The sequence below is a fragment of the Stylophora pistillata genome, chromosome 5 (genome assembly GCF_964205215.1).
Source record: "Stylophora pistillata chromosome 5, jaStyPist1.2, whole genome shotgun sequence".
Lineage (NCBI taxonomy): Eukaryota > Metazoa > Cnidaria > Anthozoa > Scleractinia > Pocilloporidae > Stylophora > Stylophora pistillata.
In genome coordinates, this window is record NC_142523.1 from 38,465,339 (window position 1) to 38,485,179 (window position 19,841).

The 19,841-nt window shown below is 38.1% G+C and overlaps 2 protein-coding genes across 7 annotated transcripts; one reads left to right on the top strand and one right to left on the bottom strand.

The window, feature by feature from the left end:
* The first annotated feature begins 121 nt into the window (after window positions 1–121).
* Window positions 122–8,202, top strand: LOC111339597 (neutrophil cytosol factor 2). Of its 4 annotated transcripts, none has more exons than XM_022946280.2 (11): window positions 122–284; window positions 1,005–1,101; window positions 2,504–2,734; window positions 2,815–2,897; window positions 4,084–4,192; window positions 4,796–4,930; window positions 5,430–5,540; window positions 5,885–5,941; window positions 6,302–6,400; window positions 6,811–7,316; window positions 7,417–8,202. In XM_022946280.2, exons 3-11 carry the CDS (start codon window positions 2,525–2,527, stop codon window positions 7,529–7,531), a joined length of 1,425 nt encoding a protein of 474 aa, XP_022802015.2. In that variant the 5' UTR covers window positions 122–284; window positions 1,005–1,101; window positions 2,504–2,524; the 3' UTR covers window positions 7,532–8,202. The 4 variants fall into 4 exon arrangements, with proteins under 4 accessions (XP_022802015.2, XP_022802016.2, XP_088617735.1 ...); XM_022946281.2 differs by having other exon boundaries at window positions 1,005–1,096; XM_088761609.1 differs by having other exon boundaries at window positions 1,012–1,101.
* Window positions 8,203–11,066: 2,864 nt separating this feature from the next.
* On the bottom strand, window positions 11,067–19,798 carry LOC111339595 (putative histone-lysine N-methyltransferase PRDM6). 3 transcript variants are annotated; one of them, XM_022946276.2, is made up of 5 exons: window positions 19,562–19,798; window positions 14,829–15,179; window positions 12,596–12,885; window positions 12,246–12,495; window positions 11,067–12,117 (listed from the first exon to the last, which is right to left on the bottom strand). In XM_022946276.2, exons 2-5 carry the CDS (start codon window positions 15,061–15,063, stop codon window positions 11,513–11,515), a joined length of 1,380 nt encoding a protein of 459 aa, XP_022802011.2. In that variant the 5' UTR covers window positions 15,064–15,179; window positions 19,562–19,798; the 3' UTR covers window positions 11,067–11,512. The 3 variants fall into 3 exon arrangements, with proteins under 3 accessions (XP_022802011.2, XP_022802009.2, XP_088617740.1); XM_022946274.2 differs by lacking the exon at window positions 19,562–19,798 and adding an exon at window positions 16,225–17,905; XM_088761614.1 differs by lacking the exon at window positions 19,562–19,798 and having other exon boundaries at window positions 14,829–15,314.
* Window positions 19,799–19,841: the final 43 nt, after the last annotated feature.

The following is a 19,841-nucleotide window of genomic DNA, read 5'->3' on the forward strand; positions in this document are numbered from 1 at the left end:
AGGTACCTTTGTACTTTAAATTTTATCGTCATTTTTCACGAGATAAAAGTCGCATCAATGCACCTCATAACATTTAAGCAAATTGCAAATAATAGGTTTTCAAGCTTCACTGAGTCACTATCTCCAATCAATCGGCTACACTTAAGCGTGGCCTTTTTGTCATTTAAATATCAAGAGGTGTTTCCATGTCAAGTTGTTTTTACGACACACTTCAACAAAGTTGCGCGTAAATGTTTGCCTCGTCAGAACTTAGCATTTAAAAGATAGCTGGCTTGGAAAACTCGGTAAGTGATAAGTGTGTCTCTCATTTCATCTCCTCATAAAAATGATACAATGTAACTTATTAACTTCTATTTATGTATTATCGTAATGGTATTGATTTACCTCTGGCCTGATTATGTTCCTTTGGCTCTTAAATATTTTGCAATGTTGTTCCTTTCTCTGACTTCCTTATCTGCTAAAAGTCACGTACAAGCACAGTGTAGGCAGATCTTGGACCCCTGTGACGATAGGCATGGCACAGTGCACTATTTTAGTAACACAGACGAAAATATTTTTATGCACATTTACGAAATCGTTTTTTCAAGTACCACCGCCACAAAACGCAGACAGAAAGTATTAATAGTGATTACTTCGGGTCAGCAGACAAACGACCCAACGAGAAACTGAAATTTCAACTGTGTATGCTCGACTAATCACACACAATGAAGACGCAAAAAGAGCAAGGAGTTTTTAGCATATCCCTAACTTTCTGGTTCTTTTGTTAGATTACGTCAAATTATAAACAGGATCTTATAATAATCGACCTTTTTTTTTTTAAATCAAATAACCAATAGATCGAAAATTCCTTTCACTATTGAAAATCAGGACCGTTAATAACCACAACGCTGATTATTCATACAGCTACATCTACAGAGCATATACGTTCGTCAATCATTGCGGAAATTGCTCACATATATGCACGCCCTCGACTACTGCCCTATCTGATATACTAACTTAATTAGCTTTTAGTTGTCAAAAGCATTTTCGGGTGGACTCAGGGAAAAGTCAGTCAAATTCAACAACCAGGCTGAAATCGAGTCAAGCTGATAACAAAGTAAGGTGTGTATAACGTCGTTGATTTCATTCACTTTGTCATGGGCCGGTGCCACCGAAAGTCTGATGTACCGACCAGAGATGTAATACTTAAACCAGGAGTTGAAACGATTTGACTCCAGGAAAGGTATAAATTGTCATACAGTGGAATTAGGAGCCCTCCTGGATATTGATGATGATCTAATTCAGTATTAATCTAGATGAGAACTGGTTTCGGTGAGTGGCGAGGGAAGCCGTCTACTGAGAGTTCAATATGTAAACAACATTGCTGTAGTTTAGGACGCTCTCTGGCTGTTTGTGTTTAAACAATGCAACTAAATATATGATTAGTCTGTTCAATATGAAATCATTGGAATGGAATTGAAAGTGTTGCACAGTCAAGTAAAGATAACCCATGATAAAGAAATCTGTCGCGTTTCCTTAGAAATCGACTCTGGATTAGTTAGTGTATTCTATTTTGCGATACGAAACGAAACCAGGGAGATATAACGAAATTAAAGGAATAATGTAGATGTATTTTCTAACAAAGTAAAGATAACTTTCACGCAGATTTTTGAGTAATCGTCTATTGATAAGAAGGATTGCTATTTCATTTCGCAAAGTAGTAATTTAGGAAGAATTATTGTATTGTGAAATCGACTATTTTCTCCCTCCGGTGACAACGTGACCTCCTTGATGTCACAAAAATACTTTTAAACATTACAAATTTGAATATCACCAAAGATTAAGAATTAAGAAACAAGAGGATTAGGGAAAGCTGGGGCGGATCCAGGGGTGATTCGGGTGGGTCGGGTGGGTCGGGTGGTTCCGTGGAACCCCCCTGAATTTTCCTCAAAGTGCTGGAAATCATGTTTCCTAAGACCTAGTTTTCAAAATCTCACGGGGAAGCATGCCCTCGGACAATTCTCCGAACCCCCCTTGACTAAATCCGGGATCCGCCCCAGAAAAGAGTGGGAAATAAGAGGAGGCAAAAATCTTAGTACGCTGGGGCGGATTCAGGATTTAGTCAAGGGGGGCTCGGAGAATTGTTCCCCTTCTGAGGGGTTCAAGATTTTGAAAATTAGGTCTTCAGAAACATGATTTCCAGCGTTCTGAGGGAAAACACCCCTGGATCCGCCCTAGGTACGTTAGATTAATACCAACCAAAGACATATTATGTGACACAAGAATGACAGGGTTAACGCCTGCTGAGTGAAAATAGAAAAATAGTAACTCTTCCTAAATTACTTCTTTGTGAAATGAATAGAATTCCCTTCTCATCTAACGACAATTTCTCCAGAATCCTTGTGAAGTTATATTGACCTCCTTGGAAAATATATCGTTGTTATTACTTTGGTTTTGTTATATCTTGCTTGGTTTCGTTTCGTTTCGCAAAATAGTTAATATTCCACTGTTTATTTTGTTGCAGTGTTTTGATTTACGCCAGGACATGAAGAACATGTCTTCCGTAGAAATATTGAATATTTGGAAAGATGGTGTGACTTTTATGGAGAAGGGCAAGTATGAGGATGCACTAACAAACTTTATGGCTCTGAAAGGAAGGACTGACTCTTCTCAGCACCTGATTACCTCAGGCAGAAATCTGTTTAATATTGGACAAATGTATCTGGCCCTTGGAAGAATGGAAATGGCAGCACAGGTAAGACACATTATCAGACCGTCCCTGTTCTTTTGTAAAGTAGATAATCTAACAATGGTGATCTGCCCTATTTCTTTAAGGCATTTGAAGAGTCAATAGCTAAAGACCCAATGATGGCGATTGCCCATTATATTCTGGGAAGAATCAATTTGGCTTTAGATAGGTGAGTAAGATTTTAAGTTCCCTGCTTTATAATGTTAAACTCGATAGCTTATTTGTCAAGCATACAAGCTAGATTTTCTTGCTATTTCAGAACAAGCAAAGCAAAACTCTTGAAGAAAGTTGATAGAAAAAAATACAAAGTACTTGCTTCAAACATAGTCAAACAATAACAAAATTCTCGAACATGATTGGTTATTACCAGCCCGAATTGGGCACTAAATAGGACTTATTATCCAACCGCACAAAGTAGAGTACAAACAACGAGCGAGTAGAGTACATATATCCTGCGATAACTTACAGCTGGTTGTTTTGTACCGTCGAAAAACCTGTTCAATCGTTCGACTGCGCGCTTAGCTTCTCTATCCACTTTGTTTTTCCCGCCTTATGAGAAATGAGAAACACTTGGCAGAAAAAAAATTAGTTGCATAAAAGAAAACTTATTAGACGTATTGTTGTGTAGTATTTCTTAGTATTTTTACTTGTTGTTTGCATTTTAACTTACCCTACAGGCTCGTCAAATTACGGTACAACTAGATGAGAAATAAGCATTTATTACACGACTCGGGCAGTCAGAGGGCCAATAACTAAAATCAACCAATCAAAATGCTCTATTGCCGGTCAATATTCTCTCAGTATTGGACCGGGCACTGTCCCGAATGGTCCCGAATGATACTGCAATTGTGTCCCTTTGAACTTCAGTCGTACAATAAATCTCTTATTCACCAAGCTTGCTCGGGACCGTACTGGAAGAATATCGGCACTCGGTCTTTTTTGTACGGACCTCGCTACGCTCGGTCCGTACTGTCAAGACCTCGAGCCGATATTCTCCCAGTACGGTCCTCGCGCTTGGTTAATAAGATATATGTATCATGCGTCATGTACTGTTGCCGTGCATTTCGACACGTCTCAGTTGCCATTGTTGTTGATAATTTTTTTTACAGGAAACGTGTAACTGATGTTTAGTTTGTTTCTCAAATTTTGTCCTAGTTTTGACTGATTGGTAACAAGACTTCACGTCGTCTAATTTTGCCGCTAATCATACTTGTGATTAACAATCGGTCTCCTGCTTCGCGGTGGTCTGATTTTGTTAATCACACGTATGATTGCAGACCCAATTGGACTGGACTCAGTCCTATTACCATTATATATGTTGCAAAAAGATCAATTTTTTTTTTCAATTCTTTCAGAAATGAAAGAGCCTTAAAGAACTTTAGCGATGCTGCTTTATTTCTTCGTGGAAACAAGTTGATAAATTATAATCAATTAGGCTTGAAGGTTAACCTTTACTTGTGTGAGGTAGGCTTTCAATTATATTATTGTTATTATTCTTATTATTATTATTATTATCATTGTTATTATTAATAATCAAATAGACATTTATTAACTATAATCACTGAAAATATTTACAAAAATTATGATAAAATGCTTAAAAATCGAAAAATGCATTAACATGTCTGATAAAAATTTAAGAAAAGCTAGTGGATACACACATCGTTTAATAATAATGATAGCAATGATGATAATGCTGAACACTTCTTGGTTCAGTATTCCTGGATTTAGTTAGGATTCCCAGAAATAACTTTCTCATTGCCTTGTTATTATTCCTTATTATTATTCTTTATTGTTTTTCCTTACTATTATTCATTATTATTATTCCTTATTATTTTTCCTTACTATTACTCCTTATTATTATTCATTATTATTATTCCTTCTTTCCAAATTATTGTGCTGTTCCATAACCTTTCCAACCTAACAAAAACTTAGCAAACTCATCATCCTTCATTTTCCACGCAGCCTTAACGTGCTTGTGTTCGTTCAGTCTTGCTTGTTTGATTTTACCCTATTAATTTATCTAGAACAGTTTTTTTTGTTTATGAATAGTTTTTTTTTTGTGTACAGATTCTAGCCAACAGGGCCGTCGCTCAGTCCAGATTAGGGAATGTCGAAGAAACAAAAAATGATTTCCTAATGGCCTTACAATTCAAGATGGAGCCACGGCAAAGCATCATTCAGGATCTTCTTCTTTCCTGGCAGGTTAGCCAGCGATGCAGATTTCACTGAATACTAAAACTGAAAGTTACTTGTGACAGTTAACAGTCTCAAGTGATCGCAATTTGGTGTAATTTCTTTGCATGTCAACAGTATAATTTTTCCTTTGACTAACCAATCATCTTACTAACAAACCACCAAAGAATTTAACCAACCTCCTTAGAAGAAAAAAAAAAAACATGATTCCTCCTGGCAAATAACCTTTCATTCTTCCGACAAATCAAATTAAATATTGGCAAAATGAGGGAATAACTATGCCACAAGGCAAAATATTGATCATGAAAAATTTGAAAACCAAGTGATCGTGCGATCCTCACTGACTGGCAGACCAGACAGGTTAACCACGTTATGGAAACTGACTGGTGAATCGATCTAGAACTTCTGCCTGAATAACTGGCTCACCAAAAGCTGGAAAACACGCCGACTTAGCTGATCCTAATACTGATGGAGATGTTGAATTTTTTCTTCGTCTTGTCTATTTCAGTCTGGGCAGAGTGTAGAGCCTCTTAAGATGCCATCGCCATCCGTTTTCAAACCGTCAAAAGGGGTTACTGATGCTGTAAAAAAAGAGCCTAAATTCATGGGACAGTCTAAGGTACTTGGGTTGACTGAACATCATTGCAAATAGGCCATCGTACAGAGTTTTTGAAGTTGATGTATCGAGCCCTCAGTCTGTACAGAATTTGTAAAGCTGATGTATGGAGCGTTAGCGCTCTGTAGCTCTGCTGCCAAGGGTTAACGCTCCAAACGTCAACTTTAGAAACTATTTTCTACGGTGGCCAATTGACATCAACAACTCAGTTGATAAAACCAAAGTATCTTGTAATATCCCCGCTGACGCAGCACCACAGTTTCTTAAGAAACTTACCCCTTTATGAAGTACATTTGCTCGCTAGAATATCACAAATGGATTCTGATCTGTGTTATTGTTGCCATCAGGTCATTGCTGAGGTTCAAGTCAGGAGTTTTCCCGGCCCACGAAGTACACCTTCTAGTGTAAGTTGTCGCAGAAGTTTTCCAAATGTAAACGATGTATATACATGATATATTATTGATAATTCTAAAAGTTTTTTTTATTTATCTTTTTTTGTTTTTGCTTACCTTGATTGTTTCTATGAAAAGAGATGTCAGTGTAAGCTTAAACACTAGATATAAAGGCACAAAAGTCGAATTTTTTGTGAAGGGAAAACACTCGGGTCATTCCGTTACAAATGTCTCTCCGGCCTGGGTCTTGTTAGTGACAAGGGTCTTTCAGTGGAGGGGATCTAACACTCAACTATCCTTGAAAGAGAGCAGCCTGGGCAGTAGCATGCTGGCGGCTGAGCTAATTTTTGTTTTGTTTCAATCTCATTGCAGCCTCAACCGAAACGTTCCCCACCTCGTCCTACAACCCCCTCAAAATTTGTGGTAGATGAGTCTCTTGCCGAACAACACCTCCCTCAAGTAGCACATGCGGTTAGTAACAATGACATAGAAACCTTATACTCACAGAGTAAGAAAGGAATTCTGTGCTGAAATCAGTTGACCGCATTGATGTCCTTGTCAGTTACGTGAGACAAGGGTAGGAGTGGTTTGTGATGAAACACCATGAGCCATAAATGAAAACACATGGCTGATTTTCAATTGATTAGTCATGGAAATAACATGAAAAAAGTGAATCTGGATGTCCTTGAGGCATCCCTTAAGGTGGCAAAGATCCGTGCACCCTTCTCAGTCTTCAGATCTTGTGCTAGAAGTTTTTCTTCGCTCTCCTTACGTCCGGTAAATGTGATATGGTGTGTTTCTCTTAGAACTGTATGTACGCACTTACAAAAAAACAAACAAATAAACAAAATCTATTAATTTTCTTTTTGACTCGCTTTTAGGCATCCACGAGAGATGCACTGCTAGGCGATTTACGGAAAAACGAAACCCGTGGGTCCTTAAAGGAAGTCACAGCTAGGAAAGAACCTCCCACTAAACCGCTCCCCGTTCTCCCTAACTTCCTGGACAACCCTCAACAGTCGCCGCGCGCTTCTCCTACTCCGAGATTTCCGAGATCCGATTCAGGATATCTTTCACCGCGTTCTTCAATAAAGAGTTCAAAGAGTGAATTTAGGCCAATAACTCCACCATCGCTGGAAAATACGCGACCACAGACACCTGTTGAATTGGGGCCTCCCTCCAAGCCCCTTCCACCTACTCCAGGATCAAAAAGCCCAAGCCCCGTTCCTTCACGGGACAAAGTCTCGCCTGCCCAGTCTGGAAAAAAACGTGATGTCGAATTGGTTTTCACACATTCTATTACAGTGGACGAGTCAGTTTCAACCGTGGACCTTTTGAAAGCAGCAGCTGCTGCTTTTAAGCTGCCTGAAAATTCATTTGCACTTTGGTAAGGTGATTACTGTGTTAACTAATTTTTGTTGTTGTTATCATACCGTGAATGTCGGAGAGTTAACCTTGTATATATACCCAATTTCTTTCCTTCACAGGTGCATGAAGGACAACCGACTTACAGTTTTAAAAGATCAAGATCTGGAAGAAATCTTCCGCTCATCATCAGACAACAATCCCCAAGTTTTCTGCTACAAAAGCAAACAAGAATGAATGAGTTTCGACCGAATTTTCGATAGCGGTGAGGGTTTGATCGACAGATACATACCTCGTGAAAAGCCCGTTCTTAAAGAAAAAGAAAAAAACTTGGCGTGGAACTCTGACTTGTATCGATCTCATAAATTTCGAAATACAGATCTCGAAATACTCCTCTAAATTAAGGGAGCTTTTTTTTTTTCTGCCTACCAATAAAAATGCCAAAAATCCCGTTCGCGACGACGGTGGACACCTTAAGCAACCACGACGGCGACGGCAACGAGGACGCAGAAAAACAAGAGATCTAATTGGCAGAACAATAGCTCAGCACGTGCATTTTGAAACTTTGTACATTTCTTAGCCGTCCTATGCAAAACAACAACGTGAAATCGCCAAAATTCGCGTCGTCAACGCTACTTTTATACGTCATACTGAAGTTGAGCTGTGGCGTCGTATGAGACAATAAGCTCATGCAGCTATTTTTGAAATCCTAACTAACAGCAGAAATTCATTTTTTAATTCCTTGGCGTTGCCGTCCTGACTGCTTAAGTTCTCTTGCGTGAGCCTGAGTCATAACTAAAACCACTCTGTAGTTTTTTGTTTGTTTGATTGTTTTCTTTTTTTGTCTGTTTGTTTGCTTTTTTATTTGTTATTTAAAAAGAGAAAGAAAAGAATGGAAGTTCGGAGTATCTCTCCTTGTGTTATTAGTGTTATATAGGTTTTGTGGTTGCTGTTCATGATCATGTCCTATGCTTTAAGCATGTATGAACAAAATAACTCAGTACCTCTCCCCAACCCCGTAAATGCCGGTGACGATATCTTTCAGTAGTGAGTACGGTGACAAGATGATACAACTAAAGATACGACTAGACCGTTGTGGCAGCATTTTTCGAAGATTTTGTTAAGCGTTTGGTTTATTGACGAGCAAGTAACGTTCGGTAGTTGTAGTGGCGGTGAAATTTAGCGATTGCGAGTTAAGAATTGTTGTTTTGGTGGTTTGCGCGTTACGTTTGCCGCCATGTTGGTGGACGTAAACAATAGATAACTCATTAGCTCCTTTTGTTCGTCCACCAGCAGTTGTTACTTTCACCATTGTTACCTGTGTCTCTAAAGATTGATTGCAAACCACCTATTTGTAAGACATGCCGGGAAGATGACACGAACTTCAAAAGTTGTGAATATACTGAAAGTTCGAACTTAATCGTAAGAACGGCGCCGAAATGACTACCCATGTTGGTTTGTACGGCAAATGAGGTAAGAAGTTTAAAAATGTTTCATAGTATTCTTATTTAAACCGCAGATATATCAAAACACGTGGTGCCGACTTAAACGAACCGTTAACTAATCGTTAAGAATTGAAGGTGAAATATTTACAATTTTACCGGACTTCTGAAGTTATCACGTCGCTGAAAATAATTTAGCCAATGAACTTTGTACAGGAATGTACAGAAAGTCTTTAACCTTTCACCTGAAGCTTGATTTATTTGAAGATTTTCATAACATCAAAATTAATTTGTTTTGGAGGTATTTTTCGCGTGATTACATCACTCCCGCTAAGAGCGGTCTTCTCGACTTCCCGTCCTTAAAACAATTTTCTCTAATTTTTTTCCTATGAAAAGGGTTTAGGAGACATGTTTCAAAAATAGTTTGTTTGTTTTCCAATTCTCTTTTTTCGCCTCGCCACAAGCGAACATTGACTTTTGGCATAGTTAATCGTAGACAACCATCGAAACTGTAAATTTCACAGCTTTTGTCGAGCGCGCTGCATCTGTAATCGTGTAGTTCACGGAATTCTCTCTTGCTTCAAGTTGCATACTATATTCAATCAGTTCACAGACGAAATGTGGAAACTTCACTTGAATTCCTATGCATACCAGCGTGATCAGAAGAGACCCTTCCCTTTGACCTTTATTTGCATATCAAAAACTAACCAATTTAAAAGAAAGAATTCTCAAAATGCAGGCGTAAGTCGGGCTAAAAAAATATATCGGACGACAGTTTGTGCACCAATGAGGTCACCGATTGCCCCAAACCAGCGGGTATCTCGCTAGATCTCATCCACCATCATCTTGAAAACAATGCAAATCTATCAAAGCTCGTTTGCATAATTCTGAAAAATGACCAAAATATGTCTTTGATCGTTCAAACTGCGTTTGTTTATCTTCTACGTAAATTATTTTAGGTTTTAATAACAATTGGATAGAAAATAAATCGCGAGTTGTCCTAAAACGTTTTTTAAACATAATCAGTCCTAACGCTTGCATGACTTACAAAGTAAACAAACCATTTACTGCAAAGTAAACAAAGGCGATAGGAAGGCGCTTTCTCGATAATTTTACTTGAATCAGGTCAAGAGCACGTACAGAGTGAACTAGATCAAAATTAAAGAATCCAATTTGCCATTCTGGTCATTGCAGACATATTGTTTAGCTTAAAAGGACACACAAACAAGTTAAAGTACATGTACGGTACTGTGTTATTTAAAAAACAACCTGCAAGAATTCTTGCAGTTTCAACTGAGGTTTAGCACACGGAATGCAATCAACAGGCCCTCCTTTCTGAACATTTGCTGCCATCACTAACGATTTTATGCTGTTACAGTCCTCAACGTTCTTGTGCAACAAACTTAACCTTTTCCTGCGACTATCAAAACCAGCCAGGCGAATACTGCGTTGCGTGATTAACTTAAAGACATTGATTTGCGTTGTTTCAAGGTGATGGTGGATGAAAGCTAGAGAAATACCCGTAGGTTTGAGGCAATCGGTGACCTCGTTGGTGTACAAACTGTCATCCGATATATTTTTTTAGCCCGACTAACGCCTGCATTTTGAGAATTCTTTCTTTTAAATTGGTTACTTTTTGATATGCGAATAAAGGTCAAAGGGAAGGGTCTCTTCTGATCACGCTGGTATGAGTAGGGATTCAAGCGAAGTTTCCACATTTCGTCTGTGAACTGACTGAATATAGTTTGCAACTTGAAGCAAGAGAGGATTCCGTGAACTACACTATTACAGTCGCAGCGCGCTTGACAAAAGCTGTGAAATTTACACTTTCGATGGTTTTCTACACGGGTGGTCTTGCCAAAAGTCAATGTTCGCTTGTGGCGAAAAAGAGAATTGGAAAACAAACAAACTTTTTTTCAAACATATGTCCTAAACCCTTTTTATAGGAAAAAATCAAGGAAAATTTTTTTTGGACGGGAAGTCGAGAGGACCGCTCTTAGCGGGAATGGCACTTAATTAAGCTCCTGATTGGTAAACTAATGGTACTAAATTATTCTACAAATTAAGAATTGCCCAGGTCCTCCTAACACTAATCCAGTGTTTACTTGGAGATTATATAAGATGGTTTGAGTGTATTTGAAGGTGGTAGAATGATGCGTTTCCTAAGGGGGAATGGGGAGTAGGGGGGGGGGGGGTGGCACATAATTTTGAAGTGTTTAGCACCCGAATGATGCCATATTAATAGAGTTCTATAATTTGGATTTTTCTTCGAAACTACATAGTTCTCTGCGTGTCTCAGACGGCTCCAAATAGTAACATGTTGACACAGCCTTTGTTCAATTTTTCCGTTTTATTTCACGTGGAAATAATACATGCATTTGAAACTTATCACGGTGCAAAGCATTAAAAAAGCATTTGAATAGCATGTGAAGAAGTAATCTTTTCCAAAAAAATGTCTTCGTATTCTATTTCATGAGAGTTATTTGGATGACTGTTTGTTAAGCCACGAATTATATTTTTCCCGTTGATTTTCCCAACAATACATTCATACAAGTTCTGTGTGTATAAACACACTTAAATCATCAGCCGCCTAGGCAGTCATTCGATTAATTTGTTTGCGTGGCAAACCAAACTCCAAAAACAATTCCTCAGGAATGATACGGGATTGGTGAGCTCGCAAGTGAAAGTGTGATTCTTTCCTTCTTTTACGAATAGCTGCGTGAAGAGATGACTGCTGATTTAAAATTTAAAATTCTCGAATACAGTATATTTGTCTCTAAAAATGAAACTCTTGACTCGCTCTGTCGTGTCTTGGCGACGCCTTCACTGGACCCAGAGTTCCCTCAGCCATATGTACTCGTACGTGCTGGTTCAACAAAGCAGCACTGGCAAAGGCACTTGCGCAATAGCCACATCTAAAGGGCCTTTCATTAACATGTGTCTCCATGTGTGCGCGGTACTCCATGGGGTGAGAAAATGATTGGTTACAGTGCGAACAAGTCAAGTTCTTTCCGCCAGTGGTTCCGTTACAATGATGCACCTCAAGTTGTTCTCGGTTTGTAAACGCTTTAAAGCACTGGTTACACCTCCAGGTGAAATCATCCGCTGGATCAAGGCGCGCAGGCGTCTTAGTTTGTTGTTTGTATCCGTAGCCCCGTCCTCGATACGAGGTTGCTCTTCTATCTTCGGTCAGCGTCACGTGATCTTGTTCAGATTTGCTCGATTCGGCAGGTTCATTTCTTCGCAAGGGAGGCCGGCCCCTTTGTGCTGGCGCATGGTCTGTAAGATTTCTCCGAGCCGCTGCTTCGATTGTTTCGTTCTTGTCGGCGGCTCTGGCCCGAGATCTTTCTTGGGCGACCAGATCCCGAGGGGGGTGGACACCTGGTGATAGATAATGGACTTCAATCACCTAGCTACCGCACTGGGTTGGCCGAGAGGGAAGTGTGAGTTCAATAAAAGAGTTAAAAGTGCTCATTACTGATCATGGGACAGTTTTTCTCGTCACTCACCTCTGCTGCCAGAATCACTGAGTGCCACAGGAACCCCCATGAATTGTGAATATCTTGTATCATACCACACTAGCAACTCTTGTCCGGGCAAAATCTCCCGGATTGTTCTGTAATAGACACAGCCATGGTATTGAAACACCACCATGTTCTGTTCTTTCTTGTGTCGAGCGCAGCGAACAAACCGCATCCAGCTGGAATTAGCTTCATCTCTGCCATCAAGATAATGACTAACCTGTCCATCATGAAACACCTGAAAAAGAAAACATTACGTTAACTCCATTCTACCAGAGGGTTGCCTTAACAGGAATCATCTTCAACTTGAATTAGTATTATTATTGTCACTTTCTTACCTCCCACATATATTCTGTCTCTGTTTCCACCTTGATGTCTTCTGGTCGCACAAGTTTTCCCTCGTAAGGCCCGATCCAGGTCCCAGCAGGTATCCTCTTCCTCGCGCACACTCCATAGCCAACACAAGGAATGCTGGATGTGCACAAGCATACCTCATCCGGGAATTTGAGAATGGATCCATTTTCCAAAGGGCTATGGGATTGCCCAGCGCTCACAAGTTTTCTGAGAGAGTGTAAAGGTCCATGCATCGGACATTCTCCATCATGTTTCTCGTTGCAGATATCGCACCCTATAAGAAAAATGGTGATTAGTAAGAGAAAGTTAGAATAACCTGTAGAAACAATTTTTTTTGGATATATTATATGAATGATAGTAAATTGAATTGGTCGAGGGCCGAATTTTCCTTTTGGTTCGTTAATTGTTAGAACTTGAGGTCTTTATACTCTTATTACGGGTCTGCTTGTTAATGAACTAACACTGTCGAGGGACAGATCTTTCGTTTATCAATCATAATTAATAATCACAATTAGAGGGAAAAAAGGGGAAAAAAACGACACAACATCTTTTCAATACTCGTCACACGTGAGAAAAAAAGCAAAACTTTGAGTAGCACGTGTCTGGCATGGTAAGAGCCATCTAGTTGCTTCTAAATTTAGATAAATTGAGAGCTCCGTATTTTACTGGTACTGCTGAGTCCTTGTTACAGCTACAAGGTGTAAATGTTGCAGTTAAATTGCAAGGTGAAAAAAATCTGGCTCACAGCTATTAAGCCCGGAGAACAAAAATTCGCGCAATAACTTTGAGTCGGCGACAACTTAAACAAAGTTCAAAAGGCTAAGTTCATTAACAACTCTTCAAGTTATTTGTTTGCGATGAACAGATATTTGTAAAATCATTTCCATGTGGTTTTCTGCGGAAAGCCATTCCTGACAGATCGAAGCTTGTTGTTTTTCAATAGACCGAAACAATGTATTCAGAACATAAATAACGCCAGGCTACACCTCTCCCAACCACGTGGAAACTATTAATCTGAAGCTGTTCTTATTTCTTGAAATAAAATGAACTCTTCATCTCACTTTTCTCCGACGATTTATTTACGGACAAAGTTAGAATGTATTTAAATCTCAGGACAGTTCCATTTTTCCACAATTGCTTATTAAATAACCCAATACTTTGAAAGTGCTATTCTGAAAATAAAATTCAGTAATCCACTATCATCGATCAGTCCAACTTTGTAAAAATTGAATAATAGATGAGACCATGGAGGAATTTTCCCATTGTTCGCAACGGAATCCGCCTGAATCAATAATTTTTTCAATCTGTAAAACCTGTTATCATGTTCCACAAGTACCAATCATTATTTCGTCAAATATACGTTTAATGTTAAAAGTTACAAGGTTAAGAAACTTAAATGATATTTTTCTGTTGACCTCAGTTTTTTGTTTCTTTCCTGTTTGGTGTACAAAGAGTTCATTTGTATCATTTGCATACTTGATAAAAATAAATCGCATCCCTAATGCAGATCAGGAATTGTAAATTTACTAACTTGAAAAATGAGATTACATAATCAACTCAGTATTTAAAAATATGTGACCAGTTCCAGTTCGCGAGGAAACTACTTTTGAATTAACTAGTAAAGAATGAAAACTAGAAAATCACAGTTCTCGGTGTGGAGGCCAGTATTGGAAACATATTTGAAAATTAACAACAAACAGTTCTAGCGTTTGGAAATTTAAGAGACTGGGTAACTCATATTGAACTCTTTTTGGTGCTACATCCAAAACTCGTGTTTCAAATCCAGCAGAACACGGAAGGTCTCATTATAAACTGATCATGTTTCATCCGCTCCACTCTTTAAAACTCTATGTTCAAAGGAACGTGATAATTTTTATGAAACCACTTGCTTCTAAAAGAGATTTTGGATAAATTTTTCCCAGTAATTGATACGAACTTTTCTGCTCTCATGCAAGAACTGAGAACGCCGCAATACACCAAAAGAGATACATTGATTTTTTAGCTCCATCAAAAGTAAACAATAATATATACATATATTAAAAGTGTAAATGAATGCTCCAGATACTAGCCCAGGCAAATTTATCAAAGCCTTATGTAGTTTATCTCGCGGTCAGTTTTTCCCAACTATTTTGAAGGAAGCTGTGTCTCGTTTGTCATGGGGTATGGCACCATTACGAGATTCGCCAGACGATATTTACCTGTAATCTTTATACTTACATGAAAACGCTTTGTTAGACGCCCCATTTTCCAGTTGTGAAGCTTTTCGTCTCCTTTGCTGTAGTTGGATAGGATCCACGAGACGAATGGGCGTGTAGCCATACAAATAGTTGAACAGATCTTCAGCGGTTAGCTTAATCCTCGGGGAAGACGGCGGATTAGGGGAAGTTTGGACCTGAATGGGAGAAGTTTTTCCCCCTTGTCTGGTTCGGTCCAACGCTGTAAATGTTGCCATTTGTAATATCTTGACTTCACAACAACTAGAAACGAGCGCGAAAAAACCGTTGCTATAGCTAAGATGATCTTCACTGTTAGTTTCACGCTAGTAAAGGAAGTTTAACAAGCAGAAACCTATGAAAAATAGAAAAGCATATCAATAAATTATTGCACAACGCTCTGTCGGCCCTTCTCACCAGGTGCCATATTCTTGGCTTTATACAAATGACATAAGTTGGAAAGGAAATTATTCATGCATTGTCAAATGAAGCGTACTCCGTCACCTGCTCCACGTTTTGAAAAATTGATGAAGGCTAAATAACTTCTTGGCGGTAAAACAAGCTTCTTTTCTTTGCCAAGGCAGGTAGTCGCTTTTCCATTATTTTGACAGAATATTTGTGGCACGTGCCGGGAGGCCCACCAGGCTTCAGCTCAGCGAATAATTTACGACCGAAATTATTCACTCCGACGAGACTGAACAAAAACAAAAATCTTTTTATAACACTTTACGTTTTTACTCCAAATGACAATACTGTATGATATCTTTGTCACGGTTATTCTGTCGATAATGCTTGATAGGCAGCTTTGATGAAGTTGTCTTAATGCCTTCCTCACGACCGACACAATGTGTCATGGGTAATTTAACAAGCAAACACAAAACTTTAATAGACACTTTCACGAATTTTCGGTGAAGGAACATTATCAAAACGTCTAGTCTCAGCGGTAAAAGGTAAAAGGAAATCTGATATGAGGTGAACAAAATCAGCGTTGCTAGAACAGATCGGCAGTGCAAGGAAATCTGTTTAAAAATTTTGTTCCGCATCAAAGCCACAATATTATCGATTCAAATTCGTACAGCTCTTGCAGTTATCATCTCAAGGTTAAAATAACTAAGATTTCCATAACTACTGTGGTTTTAGCTCAAAGAAATATTTTACTTTCTCAGATCAAAATTCTCTTTGGCGTTCTCGATCTTTAAATTTAGGAATTCCTGAGCACCTGCGGGAGCGAATACATTAGTAGCTTGAGATATCGGCAGAATCTTATCAACTTCTAACTTAAAGTTTCCTCGAAATTTCTGGTCCTCGGTTATTACTATTTTGCTCCTGTCTTCCGAACTTTCGAACAAATGTTTGCTCTGTAACAAAGACAATTTACAAGTTATCTGAAAACTTCTTACCTGAACTGGATACGCGCACAAAGAAGAATTCCAGTCTGTCTCTAAATTACGCGATGAAAGATAAACTCTATCAGCTCTTTTCAAAAATACGAGACTTTCGCAAGATTTTTCGTCTCGACTCCGCTCGCAAAGAACTCAAGAGCAGACGTAAGTCCGTACTATGGAACACGTGCGTTTCTTTGATTTGACGAGCACGTGTTTAATCTTGAACTCCAAAAATGTTGAGGAGGAGTTTACCAAACGGATATCTGAAATGGGACGCGATTTAAAGCAAAAAATTTCCGTGTTCTTTGTGGAAACGAAAATATTTTGAAAAATTGAAAGGAAGCTCTGACACTAAAATTAGTCGCTTGTGTAGATTCTCATACGAATTTTTTCGATCGGCTTATAAAGTCAGCCGTGTACTTGTTTATACTACAGTACCTGGCGTAAGTGTGAAGCGCGAAAAGATAGAAAAGGAGAAAGCTTGTGAAAAGTTTGACTTTTGAATAATTAATTACGTTCCCGGGTTAAGTGACAACAGATTCAATCAATATGAAATTTCAATAATTAATTTTGTGTTTTGAAAATAGCTTCAATTGTTTGCTAGAGAAAGTTATTAAATATGCATGACCTGTCAAGTAGCTTTCCATAATTCATGGCCCTGGCATTTTATGGCAGTGAAAATTTACCTCGCATTCCGACTAAAATATTCTGTTCTATACTGACTAAAGAAATAAACTTGAATCAATTCTGAAACAAGGTGAAAATTATAAAAACTCAGGTGGAGCTTTGAAAAAAAATTTAAAAATTGGTAATTGTCTTTCTCGCGGGTGTTTCTGTTTCGAAAATCTTTTGCCTGAAGGAGAATCTACTCACATCAATACCTAGAGCTGAAAGTCTCCATGAAAAAGGTTATTCTCTGACGAGTCTCTGTTCGATAAACTTTGTTCCTTTATTTGGCTACAAAACATGCAAAATAAATATTTAAGGTAGAGTCAGAAAGGAATACATCGAGATTTATCACTTAAGGTTTCTTGAGAATTGCCTTGAGCAGAACTACGATCAGAACACTGAGACGGAATTTTTGTATTTGTCACATAAACTGCTAATCGAGAAATGTTCTCGAAACTGTGGTTGCCTTAAGAGACCACTATTCATCCGGAAAAATGGGAACCTTTTAAGCAGGTTCAGTGGGCCTCTTTAATTTTTCATAAGGGTTGTCTCGCTTGTTAGCTGTGTGTAATTGAGATCTTTCCAATCTAAACATAGGAAACAGTTTATGGTAAGCTATGAAATAATGATCAAACTCAAATAGAATATTTAGCACTGGAGTTATCTGGCATTAAACAATGCAGCTCCATAGACTTTTGTTCTTTTTGTCTTAGAGGAATCAATGTTTTTGACATATGTAAACGAAATCAGACTTTCTCTAAAACAGGCTCTTCCGTTTCTTTAACATTGCATTCATTTGAGTGAATGTTAGAAAAGTGAAGAACAAATTCACCGTCGTGGAATATCAATTAGAAAGAACTGCTTCACTTCAGGGAATCTTGTCGGAGTATAATGTAATTGACCTTTATTTACGCTTGCTTATTAAGACCAAGGTAGCTTTGTGGGGTGTCTAAGTTAATAAAAACCTAAACTTGAAAAATACAAAATAAACTTGCAATTTATCTCCGATTGACCATTCGTTTCAAACTAGAAAATACTTTACAAAACAAGATAATTTTATCCGTTTTGAGCTTTCATCGTAGCGTTGAAAATAAATGTCGAGCTTATATATTGACAAAAATGTTATCTGGACACAAACATGCAGGGATCTACGAGATCAAATCACTTTTTTTTAATCAGTGAACAGCTCACCAGAGCACAGAAACAAGATAAATCTAATCGGAAAAAAAAAATTGACTGGTATGTGTATATGAAAGAGTGCCGCTTCTTTTTTTCTGGAAATGCTCTGTGAAATATTGCTACCTTATTTCCACCTCTTTTTCAATTAATCTATATCACGGGATCTTTAAGCTATAAGAAATTGCTTAAGAATTCCCAACGAATGAAAACAATTTGAAGAATTGCTTTTATTGTCAAAAGTGCTTAAAATATGGCGAAAGAGGGAGGTTTGGAAAAGATAAAATCTCTATATTCATTTTCCATTTTCGCATGTCGTTATTTTTTAGTTAGTATCCATCTTGAGGAAACTAGTAGAATATGATAAAAAGAAAGTTAAAATTAAAATCTAACCAAAGATTGATCACTTTATAATGGCCATTCTTTTGTTTAAATGCAATGTATCCTCTTCAACTACACTGATTGAGTCCTTTGGATCAATTTGGATCAAAACGCGCTCGCACAGTGACTTTTTAAGTTAGTAACTGGGAGCGATGTGAAGTTTACACTGCCGAAATACATTCATAGCAGTTCTTTGTAAGCTGTGGGTCGTGACATTTGAGTCAAATTGATTGGGCATACTCCAACTTGGCAAGTGAGTCTCACCGGCGCAAAAATGAAAATATCACAGAATGAATGAGTTGGAATTGACATTCGGTATACATCAAAAAAGGAAATCACTATGTATATGGTTTGAGCAAGTAACCTTTGGAGTCATTTGCGCTGTTTTCAGCATGATGTGAAACACTTGATTCTCTTTGTTGGGAATAACCACAACATTCTATAAACATTTTTATTAATGACAATTTGGTCAGCTGTTATCCGTCAATGAAAATTCTCTTTTGGCTCCTTTTTATTTTTGGATCCCAGAGGTAGGCCTAGTTTTGATCATCTGAGTTACTGCTTGTGTCTTAAATCTGTTGAAAGGATGCATGTTGAAGTATTGTAAAATTTTCCGGGTTTGATGATATGATTGAACAGTTAAATGAAGAGCAAAATGTTGCTTCTAGCGGAATGAGCCAATCAAACGTTTGATAAACTTATTCCTTACTTTTTCTCATGTAAATTTCTTTGAGTCGCATGCTACACCTTATGACTTAATCACCTTTAAGAAGCATTCGGAGAAAAATATGAATAAAATTTGTCTAACATGATCGCTTAAAATGGTTATTCTTGAGTCAGGAATACGGAATGACAGATTAAACATATCATGGAACCTTCTATGGGAAATAAAAACTTTCAGGTTAAGGGATGACTGCACTTACGAAAGTCTCAGTGCTTTCAGTTCCTTGGAGATGATTTTTTTTTAGTTCGTAAGTTAACTACCCGGTAAACGGAAAATATACTCTTTTACCTATTCATTTGTGAATTCAGTAATTGACCACGGTCTTGCTACTTTGATTCTTATACCCTGAATCTAGAATACATCATGGCCTTCTAAAAGTTCACTTTAAGAAAATAAGTATACCTTTGAATTCGAACGATCCAACGTCAAGATTTATAGCTGTCTTATGAACAACTCCATTGACTGATTTCCTTCAGGTTCAACGTTTCTTTCCATTTCAATTTACCAGAGAGACATTTAGACTTCAGGCCGTCATACTTCTTAACGACAGAGTATTTTCTTAAATTAAGAGGCATTGTGCGGTTGATGAGTTGGTAAACAGTGAAAAAAATCCAGTTCAGTTTCAAGAGCTGAAAATGAAGCGAGCTTGTTGTCACAAATAATAGAGTAAATGAACATCACT

What these genes read in the sequence shown, in the direction of transcription:
- LOC111339597 (XM_022946280.2), top strand. Translation starts at nt 2,525, where the DNA reads ATGAAGAACATGTCTTCCGTAGAAATATTGAATATTTGGAAAGATGGT. An exon ending in AATTCATGGGACAGTCTAAG is followed by an intron (nt 5,541 to 5,884) that starts GTACTTGGGTTG and finishes TGTTGCCATCAG; the next exon opens with GTCATTGCTGAGGTTCAAGT. An exon ending in TCCCTCAAGTAGCACATGCG is followed by an intron (nt 6,401 to 6,810) that starts GTTAGTAACAAT and finishes ACTCGCTTTTAG; the next exon opens with GCATCCACGAGAGATGCACT.
- LOC111339595 (XM_022946276.2), bottom strand. Translation starts at nt 15,063, where the DNA reads ATGGCAACATTTACAGCGTTGGACCGAACCAGACAAGGGGGAAAAACT. An exon ending in GTCTAACAAAGCGTTTTCAT is followed by an intron (nt 12,886 to 14,828) that starts GTAAGTATAAAG and finishes TTTTTCTTATAG; the next exon opens with GGTGCGATATCTGCAACGAG. An exon ending in CAGTGATTCTGGCAGCAGAG is followed by an intron (nt 12,118 to 12,245) that starts GTGAGTGACGAG and finishes ATCTATCACCAG; the next exon opens with GTGTCCACCCCCCTCGGGAT.